The sequence below is a fragment of the Saccopteryx leptura genome, chromosome 11 (assembly GCF_036850995.1).
Source record: "Saccopteryx leptura isolate mSacLep1 chromosome 11, mSacLep1_pri_phased_curated, whole genome shotgun sequence".
NCBI lineage: Eukaryota > Metazoa > Chordata > Mammalia > Chiroptera > Emballonuridae > Saccopteryx > Saccopteryx leptura.
Window position 1 is genome coordinate 14,776,059 of NC_089513.1, and position 26,307 is coordinate 14,802,365.

The window sequence follows — 26,307 nt, forward strand, 5'->3', positions numbered from 1 at the left end:
CTTGTGCGCCTGCCCAGGACTCTTCTCTTCCCAGAAGCGGAACAACCTGCTCCACTCAAGACAACTGCCATCTGACGCTCCGGGAGGTCACAGGACTAACGCTGGAGACATTGGGAGCAGACTGCTCTGTAATATGATGGTCAGTCAGACACAGCAGAATTTTAAATGAGCTCCGGCTTAATACATTACTTTTCCTTGGCCTGACATTCTTTTCCGATGCTTAAAAATCCAAAGAGTTCTCCACCTACCAGTACTGCACCCCTTCAAACCATTCAGCAGGGAAACACTAGCAAATCCTCTGCTTGCCATTTTATCCTTCCCTAACTCCCAGACTGGTGTCCCAGCGACGGCCAACGGCAGCTAGAGTGGATGGCACTACCGCGATTCCAACGTCTAATGGAACTGGGCTGCCTCTTCTGGAGAAAACACACTATAATGTCTACTGGGGCTGAGGATAAGAGATTATAGGAACCATTTCTTCAGTCTGATAAAGTAGCTAGTAGCAGGCCCAGAAATCCATAGCAATTAAAAGGCAAATAAAAGTTAAATATAGAATTTGTACAGCTATTGTACATTATAATCAAAGATCTGATCTTGTTAACAAATCATTAATTATTCCTTATCACTAGCATCCCTGTAAAGTAGTGAGTAAGTGATGGGACATTACTAGGCCATTGAAATGCAAATTTGGGGCAATAGTTGCTAACCATTATTTATTTACCTGTAAATGCAAAACGGGGTTAGTTGTGTTTATAGCACACAGTTTCATTTTTTGAGGCCTGGTACAGTTATTTTAAGTCTACCCCTTTCGGTAGCTACATGACTACACTGCCTACAGATCCACCAGTTGTGATAAAGGCACTTCTCCTAAAGAGACAAAATAGACAACAATTTGTTGGTCCATCTCTCAAACCAAAAAATAATACTATAAAATAACACAACTCAAAAAATATTTATGAAATATTTATGGGAATATAGCCAATACTGTAATAATGTATGTTGCCAGGTGGGTACTAGACTTACCAGGAAGATCACTTTGTAAATTATATAAATATCTAACCAAAATGCTGTCTACCAAAAAACTATGATAAAATATATAATATTGAATGTCAATCGTACTTGAAAAAAGAAAGACATAAAAATTCGAAGGAATCATTCTGCAGAGCTGTCAAAAAGCTTCAGACCAAGGTTATTTTAAAAACCAGAAAAAGGAACATCGTATGCAAACAAACAAACAAAAAAGGCAGGGGGAGGTTGCAACTAGCAACCCATGCTAAAACTTGGCATTGAGTCTACTATACTCAGGCAGCCCAGAAACAAGAAATCAAGAGAATTAAAAACTGAACTAAAATAGAACACAATCAAGGTAACTAATACACATATTAAATGGTTGGCAGAGTCTTATATCAATGCTTCATTCCATTCTAGACCAAAACACCGTTATAATGACTTCATACTACATTCCTATAAGCCTTACAGTGTAAGGTACAGATCTCAAACTACCGCAGATGTTATATTTAGCAACTGATCTAAATTCAACATAATGTGAGTCCATGAAGCTGGAGATGTGTATAAAATAAGTTATACACAAACAGCTGTAGCCTGGAAAGCTGACATGAGGGGCCCAGAAGGAGGGATGGCAGCAGATAAACAAATAAAGATGCTCAGCTTTAAACACATGGCATAGCTGTGGACTACTGGAACCTACAAAAGCAGATAGAACACCTGGCATAGGGCAAGCAAGATAAGATAAGCAAGTTCAAGTGGCAGTAATAAACACAAGCACTCTATAGTTAGAATAAGAATAAATCATACTTATAAGTTTATAAAACCCTGACATTTTAGATGGAAGTGGCCTTAGAAATAACCTTATCCAACTTGCTTGTTTTATGGAAGAGGAACCCAAAATCCTTAAGTCTAGTGAATTAACAAAAAATGATTGCAAATTAACATTATTTTTGGGCCCTGGCCAGTTGGCTCAGCAGTAGCGTCTCAGCCCAGCATGTGGAAGTCCTGGGTTTGATTCCCAGTCAGGGCACACAGGAGAAGCTACCATCTGCTTCTCCACCCCTCCCCCTCCCACTTCTCTCTCTCTTTCTCTCTCTCTCTCTCTCCCCCTCTGGCAGCCATGGCTCTAATGGTTTGAGCAAAGTTGGCCTTAGACGCTGAGGATGGCTCCACGGCCTCAGCCTCGGGCACTAAAATAGCTCAGTTGCCAAACAACGGCACTAGGACCTAGCTGGGCAGAGCATGGCCCTGGTAGGGGTTGGTTCAGGGTGCATGTGGGAGTCTGTCTTTGCCTCCCTACCTCTCACTTAATAATAAATAAATAAATAAATAAATAAATAAATATTTTTTGGAGAATAAGGATGGAATTATATCACCATACAGGGTCCATAATGCAAGCATCAGATCTCTGTTAAAAATGATAAAGCTGTTCTACAAGATAAATTATTTACCAGTGAAAACAAAAAAATAGTGAAAATTTTCATTTGATCTGAGCTTTGTATGTTGATGTGGTTAAAATAAGAAACAAGGTAAGGAACATAGAAGTTCATCCAATTACAAAAATTATTACAAAAAACTTGGTGTTTTAGTATATTTTTACATAAATCCTCTAGGAACTAATGTGCTTTTCCACAAAGACTGGGGATAAGTATGTCTATAGAAAGAATATCCTGGGCTGTGGGGGAAAATACATCTGGATTCAAATCCCTAAGATAACCTTAGGAAAGTTACTTAATCTTTGCATCAGTTTACTCATATATAAAATATTGACAGCAATACCCACAGACTAAGTTTTTAGGAAGATTAAAAATAAGTAGTGTCTACACTTATAAATCTCCTATTAGATGACAATGCTTTAGAAAGAACTATTTCTTTCCTTACTCTTCTATCGTCACAATAATTCTGGGAGGAAGGCGCTATCATTATTCCCACTTTCAGTTAAAGAGACTGAGCCACCAAGCATTAAGGTCACAGATACTTTGTGGTGATGTCAAGATTGAAACCCAAGCACTCAAGAATAATGAAGTTCCAATAAAAAGACTGAGCGACCTAAAGAATAGCTCTGAGAGTAATATAAAAGTCATTTACTCACTCTGATTACTTCCCATTATCTCTTCCATTTTAAATACAAAGAAAATTACAACTTATACATTAAGGTAGTTTAATGACCAGAACTACCATAGAACACTTAATTAAAGTAACTAAAGAATTCCATATTTTATTGGGTTTCTCTACTCTGGCTACAAATGAAAATTGAATATGAAGCTTTAAAAATAACTTCGATGCCCAACCCCCAACTCCCACCTTCTGAATACGAACTCTAGGGTGAAGCCCATGTATTTTTAAAGCAGTTTACAAGTGATGTTAGTGCACAGCCTGAGTGAAGAATTACAGTTTTAAACACAGAAGATGGAACAGCAATGCACAGCAAGTGACATCTGGAACCAGATGATTTTCAAAGGTAAAATTACACATGGAAGCGGTGGTCAAGAACAGGGAAGGCTGAGTCAGTGCAAGGAGAATGAGTGAATGAGGAGGACTGTGGAGGAACAAGCCAGAGAGGAAGGCAGGAAGACAGCCCAGTCCCAGGGAGGCCAGGCTAGACAAACGAGTCCAAGGAAGGAGAAAGGCAACCTCCGTGGCCACAGCAGCGGCTCAGCATCGCAATCTGACAGCTTGTTTATAATCTACGCAAACGTACACTCTCAGGTCACTGCGCACCCTTGCGAATGGCACGGTGTTTTCCTCATCGTTGTTAATTTTTTTTTCTGTAACTACCACTAGTTTTGCCATTAATTGCATATCAGAGATTTTGTCCTAATCGTTTTGATAGAACATTTGAGATTTAGTGTAACTTTCTTACCTTAAAATTTAAGAAATAAATTCGTTGTAAAATCATTCTCAACCAATAGCGACATATTCACTAAATACAAAACATGCGTGGTGAGGAAGCACATGGAACATTCGGAGGATCATATTCACGACATACAACAAAATGAAGTCACACATATAAAAATCCAAATACAGTTTTTCACAGGACTAAAATATTCATTAGAGACCATATAACTGAGCTTCCACTTGGTGATATGATTGAACTAATAAAGAAGGGCATATAACTATTGTTTTTTAAAATCATAGTAACAGATAAGCAATTTATTCTAACAAACTCTTGGAGTTTTAATCTCTTTTTATTTTAATGACTGTTTTTTGAGAATTGAAAGGAATCTCTGGATCCTTTGCCCAGAACAGAAACACAAATGCTCACACAAATAGCATTCTCCATGTGACATCAGGGAGGTCACATGACTTAGCTGGCTGACGAACCCAAATATTATTGGACCCACTATTATTCTAAAGACCCACTGTGGGGAAAAGTTCGGTTTCTGTCATCTAAATATCTCACACCACCGATACAAGCCATCACATAATCACAGAGAGGTGGATTTTGCACATGTTTATACCTCCAAGCACCGCATATCCCTAAAGAAATGGTTCAATAGATGTTCGTGTTTACAGCTGACCTGGTTCGGGCTGACTTGACCCCCTCTTTTTTCAGCACCCTTCTGAATCTTTCTTGTTTACAACACAAGAGGACTGTGTGAAATGGTAAAATAACCTGATTTAGAGTTGGAAGTCAGGGTTCAAGTCCAGGACTGATACTTTTTAGCAGTTTTGACCTTAAAAATTTTAACCTGTGTTTGTGATTTATTGTCTGCAGGAAGAAAGTTTGATCCAATTTCACGAAGCTCTAGTGAGCACTGGGCAAAGCTTCAGCTTCCTCATCTGATCAATGGGAACAGTGACAGTTCCTATTGGGTAGGGGAAGAAGATTACACAAGACGATGCAGGCAAAATGCACAGAAAGCCTGCCGCGGAGATGCACAGTAACCAGCTATTAGCAATGTGCCTCATTTCATGCTAGGTGCTGGATAAAATGTCTGCCTTGCAGGGTAATAAGAGCTGTTTATGAAGATGGAATAAAAAGCATGTTAAATACATGGCTGTCCCTCTCTCCGTTTCTGCTGACAGAAGGGGGCTGGGCACAGAGACATTAGTGACATGCTGAATGGAAGCTGGAGAGGGGCCATCTCCTCCCTCCTTGACTCAAGTGCTAACTCCCCACGCTCACGGGTGTGTTAGTGGCTAATAAATCTCAGTCGAGTCCCTCTGTGGGATTTGCCTTAAAATGAAGAGAGCTGCCTGACCTGTGGTGGCGCAGTGGATAAAGCGTCGACCTGGAATGCTGAGGTCGCTGGTTTGAAACCCTGGGCTTGCCCGGTCAAGGCACAAATGGGAGTTGATGCTTCCTGCTCCTAGCCCCTTTCTCTTTCTCTTTCTCTCTCTCTCTCTCTCTCTCTCTCTCTCTCTCTCTCTCTCCTCTAAAATGAATAAATAAAGTCTTTTAAAAAATTGTAGAGGGCTGCCCCACTCAAGATCACATCCCCTTCTCAGGGTACCAATGGCTTGATTCCAGTGACTGACTGACAGAAGGATATAGAGGCGGAGCCCGTGGTCCTAATTCAGCACAAGCGTAAGGCCCATCCCAGCTCCAGGGCTCCCTGAGTTGGACTGAAGCTTTCTAGGCTATTGAAATGCAATTCAACTTCTCCCCCTGCCCAATCCTGCCTCTCTCATTCCCCTAAAGGTATTGATCCCAGAATACGCCTGCATACAAATCTGTCTCAGAGTCGGCTGCCTAGGGAAATGACTTATGACACTTGCCCAAAGTCAAAAAGCTAATGAGAGATCAAAATGGAATTTACTACAGATGTGCCAGCATAATTCCGCAATTATACACTGAGCAGGAGAGACCAAGTGAAAAAGTGGACCCAAAGCTCTATAAGGTAGCAATATAAATAATACCTAAAAATAGTCTAAAAATGCCTTATTTTGTGGATCCCAATAAAAAGGAAGAATTTCTACTGAAGTTGGGCTGATACGAAACAAGAGAGCATCCACCCCACGTGGAGAGGAACATGGGAAGGCTATGAAGGTAAATTTCCTGGGGAGGCTTTCTGTTTCACTGCGGAAGCAGAGACTAACTGGACAAAAAGGGGCTTTCTAAAAAAGAATAACTCGGGTCTTTTATTTTATATAGGAGGACATTGCAACCCAGAGGTACCTTCACTTCCCAAGGCTACCAGGTAAGAGACTTGTCAAGGTCTCTTAATCAGCCTTGTCTTCAATACGTGATGCTGACATTTCATGTAAAATGTCACACCCACAGAAAATTCATATATATTCAAATCTAAGTATAAAATGTATTTTGAAATTAAATATGACTTTTGAATTAAGCATGAATGTCACTCATCCCTCCTATCAATGCAATAATTGGGATTTGCCCGGGTTAAGAATTTTCACAGAATGACTTTAAGGGGAACGTTAAAATTCACTATCTATATCTCTAACTACATTAGCAATTAAAACTCATCAAATATTGTATCTTAATGGCCTTATCTCAAAATGAGGATAATAATTATCTCATTCATTGGGATGCCACGAAGACTAAATATTTAATGTTACCAGTACATTCTAAATGCCTCACAAACAAGTAACATGGCAACACACACAGCAATTTCTAGCCGTTTAACATTGTGACTGGTTAATTTTACACATAACTGATCGAAAAGAGCCAAAGTAAGAACAAAGGATATTTAGCCTCTGTTTCCAATAGGGAGAGCAAGATTTACACTGATAACTATAAATTAAATAAAAACATCACAATTCAAATAAGAAAGGCCCTAAAAATCCCTGTGGTAGGCATATTTACCACCAAGGAATCTAAGACCTTTGACAAAACAACAACAAAAACAGGGTGATGGAATGGAAGTTAAAAGCAAACCCATGAGTAACTTTATAATATTTTATACTTATTAAAATAAAATAGGGTGACCATAATAAATAAGGAAAATATCAAGAACATTTTACACATTTTTAAACAGGTTCTAACAGGTACTAACTACATCATTTATTTTATATGCTAGTTCTTGCTTGCTAGAAACAAACCTCTCAGAATCTCTGTCTTTTGGCTCAATGAAATAATCATAAATGTAATTTCCTAAGAACCATTCCCTTCTGCCCTTCCCACATCTAGTCTTTTATCCAAAATGCTCAGAGAACGAACTTGGTTCTAAAGTGCCCAAATATTGAGAATGTTGGGGTGTATTTTATTTGCCCTGCTTGGGAAAGCTGAGGAGGACCCAGGCAAAGGCCCCTCCACACAGCAGGGCTTCCAGGGTTTCCCTCAGGTCAGAAATAGGCCTCAGGACCCCTTTCTTGTAGTTCTGCTCCCCGTCTTTTAACAAACTGAAAGAGCAGTGCTAACAACCTTCTTCGTTATTCATTCCCAAGGCTTCTTTGACAAACCTCTGTTTCCACTTAGCCATAGCATTTCAATCCTTTCTCCCTACCAGTGGTTGGCAAACTCTTTAGTCAACAGAGCCAAATATCAACAGTACAACAATTGAAATTTCTTTTGAGAGCCAAATTTTTTAAACTTAAACTATATAGGGAGGTACATTCCTTATCAAGGTAGCGCCCACACGTGGTATTTTGTGGAAGAGCCACACTCAAGGGGCCAAAGAGCCGTATGTGGCTCGCAAACCACAGTTTGCCAACCAGGGCCTTAACCTGTTTCCTTTTATTCTAGCTGGAGTAGTTCTAGTTTGCAAATGAAATTAATACAGTTAAGAGAAAAGACATACAGTGGCAAGTACACAAGTATCAGAATTTTCCATAAAGATAAACTGGTGAGAAAAGGGATGAGAGCAGTGCTAGTCTGGGTAACTAAAATGATGTGGGGTAAACTAATCTGCCTAGTGGCCACCCAATGGCTCGGTGGAATCAGTCACCAATTCATTAATTTCTGATGTTCCTATATTTAGATATAGATATTTATACTCAGCTATGGGAAATTTTCAGAGAAAAATATTTATGTTCCCTTTCCTTGCAGGAAGATACAAAATATTGTACAAAAGAACACTATTGAGAAATTATACAAAACATGTTGGACAAAATCAGCGGTCTTCAAAATAAGTAACTCCCCCTTCAAATGGGAACATCTTAAGACTTCTCAAGAAAGCACAGATAGTTTTAAGACACAGTTAGTTGAAAGGAATTGACTTGTGAATGCTAAATAAGCAAATGACCACCTTCCCTAAAACTGTGAGGGCAGAAATGCTCTCTCTTCAAGGAAAATAACAACATGTAAGATTTCGGCCTTTTAAAGAAAAGTTTGTCATGTATTTTTAAAAATGGATGATAACAGATATCAAATAGTTACGGCAAATATTGTATCGAGTATATTAAAAAGGACAATAGTTTAATTTTAAATGTCAATATTCACAATATCCTCCAAATTCTATCTTTTGCAAATGTTTAAACTTACTATTGAAATGGTTTAGCTGTCAACATAAAAATGTGCAAGGGATTAGAAGTTTCTTGATACTAATAGGGAAATGGTGAGCAAAAGACTTTGAAAGTCACCAGACTAAATCAAAATCTCAGTGTCATTTTTAAAAAATTTATTTTGGTGAGGGGGGAGAAAAAGCAGGGGGAGGGGAGGAGCAGGAAGAGCATCAACTCCCCAGCTTACCCGGCAAGCCTAGGGTCTCAAACCAGCAACCTCAGTGTTCCAGGTCAATGCTTTATCCACTGCACCACCACAGGTCCGGCTCAAAGTGTCATTAACCGCAGATATTCTACCGCAGGGGTCGGGAACCTTTTTCGCTGAGAGAGCCATGAACACCACATATTTTAAAATGTAATTCCATGACAGCCATACAACGACCCCGGGGGGACAGCTGTGATGGGCTCCAGCCACCCATAACCATGAACATGAGTGGTAGGAAATGAATGGATTGTAATACATGAGAATGTTTTATATTTTTAATGTTATTATTTTTGTTATTAAAGATTTGTCTGCGAGCCAGATGCAGCCATCAAAAGAGCCACATCTGGCTCGTGAGCCATAAGTTCCCGACCCCTGTTCTACTGTCAAGATTCTAAATGAGGAGCTGTATATTAAGTCCTAGACATCTGGAGTGACAGGAAGAGGTGGGCCTAACGGAAGAGCCCTTTGTCGAGTGGGTGAGATCTGAGCGGGGTTTTATGAATAAAAAGCAGGGAACTTGAGCTTGAGGAAGACCAGAGTCCAGAGCAGAGCGGCAGGGACCAGAGCACGCAGGCCTGGGCAGGAGAGGGAAAGCGGGGGTGCCCCAGGGAAATGGAGCAGCCACGGGTTTTCAGGTCACCAGCAGCTCGAGTTCAAATTCTAGTTCTACCACATTTGGTCCAAGACACTTTGAAGAGGTCAGTTTCTACTGGGAAGGTCAAGTGAGGGGGATAGAAAAGAAAGTGCTTTTTAAATGATAAAGTGATATAGCACACATTAGTTGGTAGGCCCTTTTCAACTAGGCACCACTGAGCAGTAGCAATTTTCATAATGGTCAAAAGCATGAGCTTTGGAACCAAAGATGGTGCTGAGCCCAAAACTGCCACTTCCTAGAGGTGTGATCGCAGCCAGGCTAGCTAACCCTTTCTGCGCCCTCTCTGTGCCCCAGCAGCCTAGCGTGTAAAACGCAGAGAGCTGAGATACCCACTTTAAAAGGTGATTATAAGGATTGAGTGAGTTCGTGCATGTAAAGAGCTTAAAATTGAGCTCAGAAGAATTAGTAGCTCTCTTATTGTGGTGGTGGTACTAGTGTTATTATTACTCTGATTCTCAATGGCAAATAGAGATAAAGAGATTACCAACACTAATAAATATCTATTGCATTACGAGCCCAAAGGGTAGGGGGACAGCTAAGCCTATAACAGGGCTTAATAATAAAAGCCTCTAATACAGCTCCTTGGATTCACAGCAAAAGTATGTGATGATGATCCAACCAAGTTCTCTGCTGTCATAATTACCAAAGTAACATATATATTTTTTCCTTTGTTTAAAGGCCGAAAACCCCAAAAGAACACCTAATTTGTTTTATAAAGAATATCTCGTGAAGTGTTCAGCAGGATAACATTTGGTCCTTAAGATGACACAATGTTAGAAATGATTTTGCAATATGGCAGGAACATTCTGACCTTCTGTAAAGGAGTTTCGACAATGAAGTGCCAAAGATATCATTATAAGCACCCTCTCTGATTAACACACCAATGACAGAATGAGAGCAATAGGACACAAGCCCTTTGAGCTCTGATTGTAATTTTTTCATCATTTTAAAACTTATGGAGTTCTTAGAGGTAATTCACAATTTCTCATTTATGCTCTGTAAAATAAATTTTTAAAGAAAAAAACTGGTGTTTCACCTCCATCCCTGATTTTCCAAATAATGTTCAGGATAAGTTGCAGTTTTTACAATTAAATTAAAAGTTTTCATTGAAAGCTAGCTTTCATAAATTTTGGCTAAAATCTTGACCAAATTGTGAAAACAAATCTCAGAAACATGTTATTTTAAGAAAAGCATTTAAAATCCCCATTTTTACTTAAAAAAGAAGTTCGTTCAGGTCACTATGACACAGGGTGATGTGCCAAACAGTACTGCTTTCTAACTTTATTTGAGCATTCTATTTGAGCTGGAGCTCAGGACATGTTCAATAGGCTTAGATTTTGTTAACAAATAATGTGAATTGAGAAGCAATACATCAGCATCAGAAATTTTGAAACTTACAGGTATGTCTGGCCAGTGAGTAGTTGGATCCACCACTAGTCAAACCAAATCCCTCAGGAATTTGACTAGAGCTTCGAGGTCTGGTCAACAGTTTTGGAGGTTCAATTTCAGCACCAAATTCAGCTCCTATTACGCCTAGTAAAACAATAGCAGTAGCTTGTTTCCGTCTTTCCTCATAAGAAGTGGAAATTTTTTTCATTTGTGGGACACTTGATAAGCAACCTGAAAACCAAAACATAAGAATATAAATTAGTAGAATATCAATACAAAAAAGACATAATTAGAAAAACATTAAAGATTGCTCACTCAGGAAAGAACCATCTTTTCAAAAACCGACACTGGTACAACTTGTTATCCACATAAAAAGGAATAAATGTGAACTTTTATTTCTCATTCTGCAAAACATCAACCCAAGATGGATCATAGCCCTAAATATAAGAGCTAAACCTAAAAAATATGCAGAAGAAAATAAAGATGCATATCTTCATGATCTTCAATTATGCAATGATTTCTTAGATATGATACTAAAAACACAAGTGATTTAAAAATATTTTTATATTGGACTTCATCAATATTAAAAATGCTTGCACTTCACCCTGGCCGGTTGGCTCAGTGGTAGAGCGTCAGCCTGGCGTGCAGGAGTCCCGGGTTCGATTCCCGGCCAGGGCACACAGGAGAAGCACCCATCTGCTTCTCCACCCCTCCCCCTCTCCTTCCTCCCTGTCTCTCTCTTCCCCTCCCACAGCCAAGGCTCCATTGGAGCAAAGTTGGCCCGGGCACTGAGGATGGCTCCATGGTCTCTGCTTCAGGCGCTAGAATGGCCCTGGTTGCAACAGAGCAACGCCCCAGATGGGCAGAGCATCGCCCCTTGGTGGGCATGCTGGGTGGATCCCGGTCAGGCACATGCAGGAGTCTGACGCCTCCCCGTTTCCAACTTCAGAAAATACAAAAAAAAAAAAAAAAAAAAAAAAAGCTTGCACTTCAAATGACAGTAGAATGTAAAGACAACACTGGGAGAAAATATTTTCACTCATACATTTAATAAGAGATTACATCCAGAATATATCTTACAACTCAATAATAAGAAATTCCAACTTTTTAAAATAGGCAAAGAGTTTGAATAGATAATTTTTCAAAGATATATGAACGGCCAATACACACGTTAAAGATGCTCAACATCACCTGTCATTAGGAAAATGTAAATCAAAACCACAATGAGACATCATCTCACATCCACTGGGATGGTTGTAATAGAAAGGACAGATATCATGTGTTGTTGAGGATGTACAGGAACTGAAACTCTCATGCACTGCTGGTGGGAAGGTAAAATGGTATAATTATTTTGGAAAATAGTTTGGCAGCTCCTCAAAAAGTGAAAAAGAGAGTTACCATATGGCCCAACAATTCTACTCCTGGGTATCTATCTACCCAAGAGAAATGAAAACAAATGTATACATAAAAGTTGTACACAAATGTTCACAGCAGCATTACTCATAATAGCCAAGAAGTGGAAACGACTTAAATATCCCTCACTAATGAGTGGGAAGACAGAATGCGGCCTATATCCATGCTGTGTCTGAGGACCCTCCCCTCCTGGAGTTGGGAGGCAGGGGATGCAAGGGTAGAGGAGTAGCAGAAGGAAGAAATAGTTTTAACTATAAATTCACTTTTTGTAATAGTTTTTTACTATTTAACTTTCTATTTCTTCTTGAGTCACTTCTGAAAGCTTCTAATTTTAAAATAAATACCTATTTTAAATTTATGGTGTAAAGTTATTACTTTTTCATGACTTTCTTGATCAGTTTTGCTAGAAATATATATTTTACCATATTTTCAAAAAAACCACTTTGGTTTTGATCTTATCATTTCATTGCTTTCTATTTCACTAATTTCTGCTGTGATACTTTCTACCTTCTTTATGTTTCATCTCTAGTCTCTCCTTTTCTTTCTTTTGTTTGTAAGCTATTAGGTTGACTACAACTCACTCATTTTCATTATTTTCTGTATGGTAAACATTGCTAGTTACACAGTTAATATCCATTCACCCTTTCTCCTTTAATAATACAACCTCAACATTAACCAAATAACAATGTACTCAGATCCTTTCCTGATCCTTTCAGGAACTGAGGAAGCCAGAGCCTAGCTCCTGGCTCATGATGCACTATATTTTGAGTCCTCTCTGCTCATAGGAAGCAGAGCCTGCTTCTCGAAAGCAGCTAATAGTTTCAGCCCCAATCACTGCATTTCTATTCCATTACCTGTCCACAGAGATATCGGTCTTTCCTGAACTTAGTCATGTCTCATTGGTCCTTGATTTGTATATTTTATCCATCATAGCTGTATAGTTGGCACAAATGGAAGTAAAAAGTGAACTTCTGGAGCCAGCTTGATTGGAGGTCAGCTTTCTGCTTTTCTAATGTTAATCCATCCAGTTTTGGGCCTCTTTCAGGAGGTTGCTCTATGCATTAATTAAATCAATACAAAATATGGGCTCTCAGAGTTCAGTGTACCAACTGAGAAATTAGCAGCACAGACTTCTACATACTTTTAGATATTTTGTTTTATTTTTCTCCTGTCCTTTTGCTTTGTCATTCTATGTGAAGGGTGGTAAGACAGCCAGATAACAATGGGAGGTAACAGGGGACCAAACAAGGAGAGGCCTTTGTATAAAAAGCTGAAGACTCTTAACTTTTGATTAATGAAAAGCCACTGAACAATTCTATATAACGTGGTGACATCAGATGCATTCATTGTTGGGAAGGTCATGATAGCAGCAGTATGGAAGGTAGACTGTGAGAGAAAACAAGACAAGTAGAACCACAAGACAAAACCTGCCATGATCATGTGGGAAACAGCAAGTACTAGTGGTGGCAGAAGGTCATTCATTCCCTCAGTCAGCCACTCAGCATATAAAAATTGAACATCTAGAGTACAAGGCATTATGCTAATATGAATTAATAAATGAATATAAATTAATTGGGATGAGAAAAGCAAAGTCTTGGTTCTTATTGATCTTAAAGGCTACTAAACAGAAATTAGAAATATAAAGGTTGCAGAATCAATGAGAACTTTATGGACTGAGAGAACAGTATGTCTAAGAAGCTAAAGCAGAAGGAATCTGTACATTTCTATTTCAAGGATAGGTAACTGGGCTGGAACTCTATGAGTCAAGAGGATAATGGTAGAAAATGAGGTGAGAGGCAGGACAGGGCCAGGCCATAGGTGGCTCTATTGGCCGTAATTGTTATCCTTTGCACAATAGTAAGATACTCAAGATAGGGTTTAAGGCACAGAGTACTCTAATTAGATTTAGGATTCCAGAACAACACTCTGAGAGCGTATGAAGAATGCCGGAAGTGAGGTGATCAGTTAGGAGGGCACTGGACAGATCAACGAGACAGAGAAAGGTCGGTTTGCTGCTGGGGTGTGCAACAGGAGGTGCAGAAACGTGAGCAGCTTGAAGACCCATGCTGAGGTCCAGGCAGCTGAGGGTAACACTGCAGAACGATTTCAGATCCCCTGCCCTGAGTTCTTTTAAAAATCCTAATTAAGTAAAACAAAACAAAATGCCTGCAAGAAAAACAGGTATGGCTTTTTCAAAAGCTGAAAAAACGAAAAATACCTAGCGCACAAAGCTTTTAAGTATACACTTGAAATGCCATGTATGTACTTGTGCTGAGAAGCAGAGTAGAATGTGGGCAAGAAGACCTGGGCAAGTCTAAGAAATGAAAATGGTAGGATACGTAAAGAACGTGAGAGGTAGGAAGGAATCATTGAGTAAGAAAGTGGTAGGAAAGTACTTAAGGAAAAATGGGTTGTCTATCTAGAAAACTAAGATGAAAACATCATAGTGACTGTTTATCTGGATTCTGAGAGAAGTTTGGTACAAGTGAATACAGAACAGATTTGTTGTTGTAGAGCTGTTCCTTAGTTTCTTCATATCACATTTTATTGCTTAGAAAACATCCTGGAAATTTGCCATCAGTTTTTAAGCACTGGTTAGAAAGACAAAAATCTAACACAAGCACATAAGGAATAGATTCCTCTTTTAAAATACTATGATTTTTTCATATAAAATGTTATTATCATTCATTTTTCTAATTTAATTTTGTGTAGTATATTTCAAATCAAATGCAGGCTGCTTTATAATGATGTTTCTCCAATTTTATAAAATTACAATTTCCAAGGGAAGTCATATTTCATAACACGTTCTTATAAAAAGCTTCAATTGAAATGTTTTATTAAGCAAAGTCACCCTAATAAATTCAATAAATAATAAAATAAAATAGATTTAATACATTATCATGGAAATTTTTAATATGAAAAATAACTTGTCATTTGATACCATAATACACATTTCTTCTAGTTTTTTTAAGACAAGAAACATTAGTAAAAGTATAAGTGTGTACATGTGATTATAGATTCAAAGTATGACACCGATTTGTGTTTGTTTGTAGTAACTAAAGAGAGGAAGAATCCTAAAAGCTTAACCATACCAAGAAGAAGGGGAAAAAAATCAATAATTCCTGCCTGTGTGTTTCGAAGGATGAAAACGGCCCCTAATTCCAGCCAAAGTGATATTTAACAGTTTAGTAATCTGTATCTCAGTACATGCATTTAAAACCAACTTTATTTATGCACAAGAACAGACACAAGGGATAAGAGCATTGTGCAACCGCATGGAGATTCAGGTCCTGTATATCTTACCCTTTACATAGGATTCTTGAAACAGGAAGCAAACCAGGCTCCCCTCCCCCCCCCCGGGGGGGGGTTGCTCAGCAAGAGCGTGCTCCATAACAATAGTTCAAAGGAAAGCTCTATTCTGCAGTTGCACTGATTGTTCTGTCAGCTGACCTCTGCAGAAGGGAATTGCTAACCGCTGCCTGGCTTCTTAGCTGACAAATGAATGATCGCAGCTCCATCTATTTGCACTATGGCTGCCTCTAGCCCAGGTGCTCAGACAGAGAGCCCGGTGTGACATCTTAGATCAAGATGAATTGGCACAAACTCCTGATCCAAGATTGTTTTATACCATTTAATTTAGTTTCTTCCCCTGCTTGGATGAGCACAGCTCTGGTTATGGATTTCTATTCTAATGTACTGAAGCAGGCCCTGAGAGAAGCCGATGAGGCAGCTGCTGGAGCAAGGGGCTGCAAGGATACTGATCAATAGGCAAGGCATTGACCCCAGCCGGTCAGCCTCTGCGACGACCACTGCTGGGAGGGGGAGGGGCGCCGTGGCACGCAGGGGCTGCCTCCGGGAGGAAATGAAACAACAGGGGCACTTGGAGCGCTGCCCTCCACTCTGGTCCCCCACCTTCTCTTGCTTTCTTTTGTTTAATTACCTCCATCTTGTCTTAACTGCCACTCCTCAGGAAAGAATTAAGACTTTAGGGAAGTTTTAATAATGTACTTTAAGGCAGCCATTTGTAAATTGTATCCTTAAACTAATAGAAAGATTCGTAACAGGTGCCCTCTGCTAAGTGGCCAAAATATGAAATCTTAATTAGCTGTCAAGAACATCACTTGGTGTAATTTAAAGTTAGTCCTGTGCACAGGTTCAGAAGAACACTGTACAACTGGCTAAGAACACTAATGTATGCTGCAATTCTAGGGTGTGGAATTTTTATCAGTACTCTGGTCTGCAAAGATGATATAGCTCTTTGTTAACAAGTAGAGAAGTAAACGCAAGAAAAGGTCCCCTAAAAAGAGACACAGACTGATTAGTTAATGCACGAGGTGCAGACGCCCACTCCTACTTCTATTCTAATAATAATACAGCAGTTTCTGACTCTTCCATATTTCAGATTTGGAAAACTTTTAAATTATTGGCTTTGCCCTTGTTTTCTCTTAAATATGCAATTAGCTACAATGTTTTCCTGTAAATAAACTGACAACCAAACGGGACATTTTGAGATATTAAAAATAAAACAATTCTGGAAAAGTAGACCTTTGTACAGTTTCATTTGTCTCATGAAATTTTTGGTATTTTTTCACAGAGACATGCCTCCATTTAATCATGCTAAAGGGTGACATGGAGATCCATTTTCTTGACAGGACGGTTGATCACCCCATCACAGTAAGAAAATTAATACCTTCAACTAGCCCTGTGCGGAAGACAAGCTACACGCAATGGTAAAGAACACAAATGGCCTACATTTTAAGTTGCAAACAGAATACTTGTTCTGTGTGAGAATAGGTTTACTCATTATCGGGGTACTTTAAAGAAAGTATGAGCCTTTGATTTTATTAAAACAACTATTTAATTCATGCTGTGCTCCTCACAAGTACATAATTGTCTTTAGATTAGCATAATTGACTCCAGATTTACATGAACAGAAGTAAACACTTTACTTACAGCTTAACCAGAACACAGGTAAAATATTTGAGAAGTTTAAGCTACTTAAAGGGCTGTGCAATATTGATTACTTCATTTAAAAAGCAGTCAGAGAGTGCAACCAAGAGGTCAAGATAAATTTAACAATTTGAAGCACTTTACTAAATAACTCTAAAGATCATGTTAATTGGCTTTGTGCAGTTCCAGGGTAAAATTAATTTTATCCTAGCTTACAATAAAGGGATTAAAAGACATATTAAGTTTTTCAGTTTTAACTGGAATAGGATTCAATGGATATGAATTAATGCTAAAGGCAGTTTTATGAGAGACGGACTACCAGCAGATACTTTACATCCGCTATTAGCCATATAGTGATGGAGTTCTATTACTGTATTAGGAATAATACCTTAGATAAGAAGAGACCACCAATTTACTATTCTGAGAATATATTTTAAGAATTGTGTGATTTGACCCAGAAAAATTGTTTTGAAAAATTTGATTCTTTGTTTAGGACTGAGTATCATGATACTTTTTATAGTTGATATATATAATATTTAAAATTTTAGTAAAAATTGATAAATTGATGTGGTAATTCCATCACATTCACATCAAGATTTATAGGTATATTTAAAGTACTTAAAACTATATATCATTAATATATCATTAGAGTTTTCTTAAACCTAAATATTACAGATTGGCTTTAGCATACCAAGTTTATGCCAGAAATTTCTGGCATATGATAGCCCATGTAACATTCACAATGATATCAACATTTTCTGAATGTGATATAAATGTCAATATTTCCTAAAACAGCAATTTGGAATTCAGAAAGGTTTTTCTGAATATTTATTTACTCATGATAAATAAAAATAAAATTTTGATTGTTTCTTTATTCTTTCACTATTTAATAATGCATTTTGCAATTCTATGTATAAAAACATAAATTGCTTTTACTATGGACTGACTAGCAGAGCAAAAGATACAGTTCGTATTTAATAAGACATAAATTTATATATTAATACATAACAGACTCTGTAGGAAGGACTGAAAACAGTAAGTTGCAAGATCTTACAGTAGAAAACTAAAGGCAGCAGGTAGAGACTATTGAAAATAAAAATTTGGATCAGGCTAGAAAACAGTTTCTATTGTGCTTCTGTATCACCCTTAATTGCAATAAATTTATTTTCTAATATTAGGTTTTGATTAATGATTAAAGAACAAAGTAAATTTAGCAAAGTAAACTTTGTTAATACTGGCAATCTTGAGGACAAGAGAAATTTCAGAATTAAATATAATTTACTATTTACAATGTCTGCGCACAATTAGAATAACCATAGCACATATATCATTCAAAGTTCTACAAATGTTAGTCAAGAATAGTAAAACATTCTTTCTAATTCTCCTTTTTATCTATTTTGCTTTTCTCGGCCCTGAAGACATTTTAAATGTAATGCGGCATTATCAGCAAATACTGACTAAAAAAACATATATATTTGTGTATTAAGTAAAGATGAGTTTAAAATAGCACATGGCAGTGAAATATGTCAAATAGAAATATATTTTAATATATTTCTGAATATAAATAGAAGTATCTAAAAGAAAATAGAGCTTCAAAATGAGTTGTGTTCAAATTGTTTTTTAGATGTTTATTTTAATCAAAATAATTTCAACTTCTTCCTGACTGACTGCTATGTAAACTGACGTATGTGGTAGCCTAAAGAAATATTAATAATTTATTTTAAGATATGCTTTTTACAAAATCACTATATGGCACTAATCAAATATGTTAACTTTACATATGCATTACATTCACATATTATATATACGTAATTATATGCACACATATAAGTATATAATACTCTTACGGTACCAAGACTTGAAACCTTAGTGAGTTAGAACTGTATTTTGAGACTTCAAAATATGTTATCTATTTTTCAAATCATAATGAAAAAAATGTTGGCCCTCAGTGGAGTTTTTATGGTGTAGATTATTTCCACATACATTTGTCTGGAACATTTGTCATACCTGCTTGCTATTATTAGGGATTCTTAAGAGTGATAAAAGCCAATGTTATAAAAATGTCCAATTTTACCAGGTATGTACAAGTAATTTTTCCAAACAAACTTCACTACATTTAAAATTAAGCAAAAATCTTCTAATATTAAATCACTTTTTAAATAACTTGGTTTTAAATTGGTATAGTGGTCCACTAATTAAATTTTAGTTATCCAAATTATTCCAGTTCTTAGTCAAATACTTTACAGATAAATTTGTTGAATGGGACACAGAAAGGCATAGACTAGCGGCGTCCCAGTGTCTAAAAGGGGACTTAGCCCTCACACTCCTTGGTGGTGAATCTGGGTTTCATAAGCTCATAGGAGGAACCTATTGGTCGCTAAAATTTTAAGTAGATAGAATTCAGTTCCTCTTCATAAGCCAAGTGCTTTTAGAGGACTACTATATATTATTTTTACTGTTTTCACAACTTAGAGCACTGCGAACCCTGCGATTAAAAAATGATGGTAAATAAATTTTGATTATATGGAAAAAAATTTAAATCGCAGATGGTTATATGGCTAATGTGTAAATTTCTACCTGTTCACCCAAAGTAAAAAAATATATATATATGAAAGTTTTCTGAATGTTCCTCTCATCCACCTTGGGAGGAAAAAAAGAAAAAGAAAAAGATGAATTGATTAAATATGACAATCATGGGGTACTTCAACATTTCTTTCCAAACTTTCCATTAATAGCAAAGCTGGCAAGTGTGTGGAATATTTTCAGGAGTCACTTGTCACCAGCACAGGTGCATTGTTGTCTTTGCACTGTTGCTTTGTGACTCATCTGACATGTCTTCCTCTCACCTACCGACCAACCACATAGAAATTGCTCCCAAATCTCCGAGGCTTTGCTATTTTTGTCGTTGCTACACCATTACGCCTCACTAGGAAACTGAAGTAAACAAACTTGCTATTAATTTGTATGAATGCTCGATAGCCCCCTGCTGGAACACAAGAGGATCTGCAATGCATATATCTTCCCACCGCGCTGATTAAGCCATTTTAACATCGTGCCTCTTACACACGTGTCTTTTATGTGTGGGCATTTGACAAAACACATCGAATCTATTTCTCCCAAAATCAGATAAGAGCAAAATAAATGAATACTTCAAAATGTTTTTCTTTTTCAAAGGAACTTTAATATTATCACCATCTCACAGTTATGTTGATTATTTGATAATTAGAAATCTTAAACTTTGAGAGCAGCGTGCAGGCTTCTCAAGTAATTCTTGCAATAATTTCTTATTCTGCGCAGACAAGTTCCACACCCATTTTCCACAATCTGCATTATCTTATTTTCCCCCATACTCTTTACCTCAACATCAAAAGTTAATTTTTCTCCCTTTCTCCTTTGCTTTTAATGCAAACATTCCCAGTATGGGATAAATTTGAGACTTAAAAACTTCCATATATCGGCCTGACCTGTGGTGGCGCAGTGGATAAAGCGTCGACCTGGAAATGCTGAGGTCGCTGGTTCAAAACCCTGGGCTTGCCTGGTCAAGGCACATATGGGAGTTGATGCTTCCAGCTCCTCCCCCTTCTCTCTCTCTCTCTCTCTCTCTCTCTCTCTCTCTCTCTCTCTGTCTCTCCCTCTCCTCTCTAAAATGAATAAATAAAAAATTGAAAAAAAAATTAAAAACAAAACAAAAAAAAAAACTTCCAAATATCTAAGACATCTCTGTAATTGGAAATCTTGTAGTTAATAAGCTAAGTGCTGTAAAGCAGTGGCCCCCAACCTTTTTTGGGCCACGGACCGGTTTAATGTCAGAAAATATTTTCACAGACCGGCCTTTAGGGTGGGACAGATAAATGTATCACGTGACCAAGACAAGCGTCAAGAGTGAGTCTTAGACGAATGTAACAGAGGGAATCTGGTCATTTTTAAAAAATAAAACATTGTTCAGACTTAAATATAAATAAAACAGAAATAATGTAAGTTATTTATTCTTTCTCTGTGGACCGGTACCAAATGGCTCACGGACCGGTACCGGTCCGCAGCCCAGGGGGTTGGGGACCACTGCTGTAGAGGAATATTATACATTACTTTTACTTTTGTCACAACTTGCAGTTACTAATTATCAAGAATAATGCTCAATTCTTGATTCACTTACTTTTCAAGAGTGAATCTGATAGATGTCATGTTTTAAAAACTATAAATTGTAACATTAAAAAGTTCATTGTTAGCTTTTTCAGGAGGAAAGAGATATTTCAAAAATAGTGGTTAGTGGCATCAGTAGATTATTTCATAACATTACCTCTGATCTGAAAAATGATCATACTGATGGAACTGAGAAGCACAGATTGGTAGTTACACCACAGTCATGGGGATGTAAAGTACAGCATAGAGAATACAGTCAATAGTATTGCAACAAGTATGTACGGTGCCAGGTGGGTCCTGGAAATATTGGGAGGGAAAAGTTTGTAAACTGATTGTCTAACCACCATGTTAAGGCATATAATTTTACTGAAATAGAAAAATAAAATGCATGTTTATAGGGGAAAGAAAGAAAAATGATCACCTTATTTGACTTCTGCTTCCTGCAGCATAAGTAAAGTGTTAAGTAGAAATATAATTAGGGCAACATGATATCTTGGAAATTAATGGCAAGGCCTTTGAAGTGATTACAGATCTCGGAGTTGTACTGGGTAAGCCCAAAGCAAAGTTTTAAACAAGGATTTTAATAACGCAGCCCACAAAGTAGCTGAAATACATATGATTTTCTCTTTTTAAAAAAATACCTTGTAAATTATTAAAACTTGATATAGATGAGCATGTGGTACAGTTCCTAAGAACTGAATAGGTAAAAAACTGCAAAGGAAAAGTATTTATTAATTTAAAGGAGAAATAAAATAAGAGAGAGAAATAAGAAAAAATAAGTAAGGAAATTTAAAGGAGAAATAACAAAGTCAGACAACTTTGACTTTTTAATTTACTAATCAAATTAATAGATGATCAAGAAAGCAAAACTAAAAACAGCCAATAAGCACAAGTACACTAAGTAGTCATGCCGAGAGTCAGGAGGGGGAATTCCCATAGAACTCTCAGCGCAGGCAGAGGAAAACAATGCAGAGCAAGAACTTGACACTCTTACAATTTTTCTCTAATAAAACTGCATCTCTAATAGCAAATGACAAAAAATTGAATTTCTGTAATAATTTACCCAATGTTTTTGATTTCCACAAAATACTCAAATAAAGAGCAGTATTTACTCAAGGGTTAAAAAAAAAAAAAAAGCTCAAAATATGTCAGTAGTAAAAGGTTCCCAGGTTAAAAAACAATAGAAAAACCTAAAGTCCATTTTTTAAATAATCAAAAAAGATCAGATCTGCACAAAGCCCATCTGCGGACCTAGGGTGAATCACATATCTACCAATACTTATTTGTTGTAATGACATAATTACAGGCCTGCTACCATCACTTTATAAATTCTTTTACAAAAAGAGATATGCCATTAAGAAGTTAAAAGGGACAGAAAACACTAGAAGTAGAGTGTGTGAAACATCTCCTATTCCAAGATTCGATGACTGTTGTGAGTGGTGAAAATTTTAGAAGGAAAGGGAATCAGAGCTCTTCTAACCAACCAAAGCTGGTATTTTACAGATAGGGAAAGTTAAGTAGGAAGTGCTCATGGGACAAGGGAAGGACACAAAGAGTGGGCAATCCTGGCAGCATCCTTCCGGACTGACTTCTAGAATCTTCAATGGCCTATATTCGTTGCACAGAAACTAGTTAATATTTGATACTCTCTGCGAAATAAATTTATATTATATATCCTCAAATCTGCATATTTAAAATGTACGTATCTTAAAAAAATTACACGAGAACAAAACCTATAATTAGAAAAAAAGTCTTAAATATGTTTTGGCCTATAGTACCTAATAATGTTAATTATATTTTCTACAGGGGCTATCTATAACAAATGTGAAAAAAAGGGGGGGGGGGAGAAATTCTATCAAGTATATGAATAACTAGATTAGACTGTATTTTATTTTATTTATTTATTTATTTATTTATTTATTTATTTTTTTTTTTGTATTTTTCTGAAGCTGGAAACGGGGAGAGACAGACTCCCGCATGCGCCAGACAGGGATCCACCCGGCACGCCCACCAGGGGGCGACGCTCTGCCCACCAGGGGGCGATGCTCTGCCCCGCCGGGGCGTCGCTCTGCCACCGACCAGAGCCACTCTAGCGCCTGGGGCAGAGGCCTAGGAGCCATCCCCAGCGCCCGGGCCATCTTTGCTCCAATGGAGCCTTGGCTGCAGGAGGGGAAGAGAGAGACAGAGAGGAAAGGGGGGGTGGAGAAGCAAATGGGCGCTTCTCCTATGTGCCCTGGCCGAGAATCGAACCCGGGTCCCCCGCACGCCAGGCCGACGCTCTACCGCTGAGCCAACTGGCCAGGGCCTAGACTGTATTTTATATGGAATATATATATATAGAATATTTAAAAAATATTTTAAAAATATAAGGTACTGAGCATAAACATTAATACCATTTAGAGATCAAATACTTAAATAATATATTATTCTAAATGGTAATAAAAATCAGTATGCCACCCAAAGAAATGTCAACAATCTTCACAGATGAAAACAACTTCTTCAAATACAATATATGAAGGCAACACTGATAAAAAAAAAAAAAACTTTCTAAGTTTTTGTTATCTCCACATAAGCCTCCCTGTAAAAGTGTAAATTAATGGCTACTGGAAGTTCACAAGCACAATTATTTTCCGAACTCACATAATAAACTCCAAGAATTGCAAATAAATTCATGATCATTTCTGAAGTTCACGTCATAGTATCAGAGAATAGCTTTGAGTCCCCATAGGGTTAAGAGAATCATTTTCTACTGCATACTAGTGCTATTCTAAGCCGATAGTGTGTTTAAATCCACACCAATGAAATCAATACAGCACTGTTCTATTCAAGGTGAGACCAAATAAACCTGTCTGAAGCTTTGAGAAATAGGCTTTGCAGTATACTTTGAGTGCTAAATGCCTTTCAGTCCAGAGATCTGTCATTAAATAATCATTAGCCATCATTCACTCTTCCTAAAAAGCTTAACATCTAAACTTGTTCAGCATCCACTAAAGCATTAGTATAGACCAAGTAAGCACTCATTAGCACTTAGGGATGTTTCAACTGCTCTGTTTAACCATGAATTGGCTTATCAAAAATACCCCAAAATATTAACACATATTTACCACTAAATTAGAGGGCAATTTGAACAAAAGATCAGCAAAAGGACAACAACATAATGGCCAGCCTCTTTCAGACAACATGGCATGACTCACAGCATTATAATCAACTCCTTCCTGTGTGATCTAGCCAAACAAAATGTGATGTCTTTCCTACCATCCAGCATCATATATAATTCAGCACCACATATAAGCCAAATAAAATTAAGTTACTGACAATAGAGAATTCATCAGTAAGTAATCTTGGCTTTGATCCTGTACTTTAAAATAATGCTTCTTTTATCAATGCTATTCATATCTCACTATCAATATATGATCATCTCAATGGCTGAATATCAACTATAATGGACCCTGTTTTGTTTTAGATATTATGAGATAGAGAGAATATGAAGACATATTTATCATCTTTCTATTACTTAAAAGATTAAGTAAATAATATATAAAATGATCTGTATTTAATAATGTTACTGAACAGTATGCATGAATTTGATGGTAAAGGTAATTTTCTCTGTACTTATCAGAAGTTAATTCTTGTATGCTATTACACCAACCCTCTCAATTTCAAGCTAATATTAATGAAAATGTCATTTCTGAAAGACATTAATTTGTTCTTCGTTTTTAAAAGCTCATATAAAAATATATGGCCAGATACTTATGATCTCATCTATAGTTTTACAACTTATTACTTTGAATTTTAATACAGAGTTCAACCTAAGTGAGAGTCATGGTATTACACGAACATTTTATTTAACTAGATGACAGCTGATATTTTCCCAGGAGTATTTAATAACTAAATATAAAGGTATTCTTTTAGCTATTAGGTACTTTAAAATGCCAAATACACATTATATAAATATAAACTATAAGGGAAACTTTCAAGTATTCTAATTATCAGCCATTGAATTTTTCATTTTCCTATCAAGATTATAAAAAAGTTTCAATTGCTAAGATATGAACAAGCACAGTATTATATGGAAAGTTGAGTAAGTGTAATATATAGTCACTTATAAAATGTTTCAAAGATCAGAAATTAAAGAAGGTAATATAAAACCAAATCTCATCACAGATGATTTTTAATGGTCAAATTTTCCAGTAGCTGGCTTGAGATACACTTTCACTATACAAATATTGATCGACTTATGACCTGTTCAACTTACAACCATTCAACTTTACGACCACAATCACTAGCCACGACTGCTCCGTGTCTGGCAGCGCAAGCGTTGCCCAGCTGGGCGTATGACAGTGTGGACCAGCTTCCGGCAGCACTACCATCTCCGTATGCACCATTTCAACTGTTATCCCAGACTCGGTACAGCAATTTGTGTTTTGGATATTTTTCATCAAACCCTTCCCAAGATGTCTAGCAAAAGGAAATTGTCTTTGCAAATATTAAACCAGTTGTACTGGTAATGCAGTGTTTTACTTAAACCTGACGAATGTAAAAATAAGAAACAAAATGGTGTAGAGATGATACAAATGGCATAAAATGAACAAAGAAAATTATGATATATAACAATGAAAGAAAATTATGATAAAATATGACTTAAAGATTTTTATAACATCATTTCACAGTATTGTACATATAGCCTACTCAACTTATGACCAAATCGTGTTACAACCGGTCAGTCGGAACCCATTGTGGTCGTAAGTCGAGTACTAGCTGTATTATGGAATACAAAACGGCCATTGCTTTTCACTTCTTAAGGTAAACCAATAGTTACACTGAACAATCAAATAATTAGTTAAAAACCAAATAACAGTCTAGTCAATATAAAAAAGAAAAAAATCTTTGGAAAAATGCAAGAAAGATAGTAAAACTGCAACTCATCTACTTATGTAAAAGTATAATCTGCACATAAAGGAAAGGGGAAATATCCAAACTTAGCATGAATATTGTGAATATAAATGCCACAGGTCCCTAGAAGAGCCCTGACTCTCAAACTTTGAAACTGAAGTTGCAATAAATAAAGTATAAAGTTTTGCAATTATAATAATTTACCAGAAAAATGTAGTATTTTCTTTTCAAAAAAATGTGTAATTAA

The 26,307-nt window shown here is 37.0% G+C and overlaps 1 protein-coding gene across 2 annotated transcripts in view; it reads right to left on the reverse strand.

Annotated features, from left to right (window-relative positions):
• The window catches only part of WDR7 (WD repeat domain 7), a 307,399-nt gene that overhangs the window by 122,920 nt on the left and 158,172 nt on the right, over nt 1–26,307 (reverse strand). For both annotated transcript variants that reach the window (XM_066353645.1, XM_066353646.1), the window contains one exon: nt 10,674–10,895. In XM_066353645.1, coding sequence (XP_066209742.1) covers nt 10,674–10,895 — 222 coding nt within the window. The remainder of the gene's footprint in view (nt 1–10,673; nt 10,896–26,307) is intronic.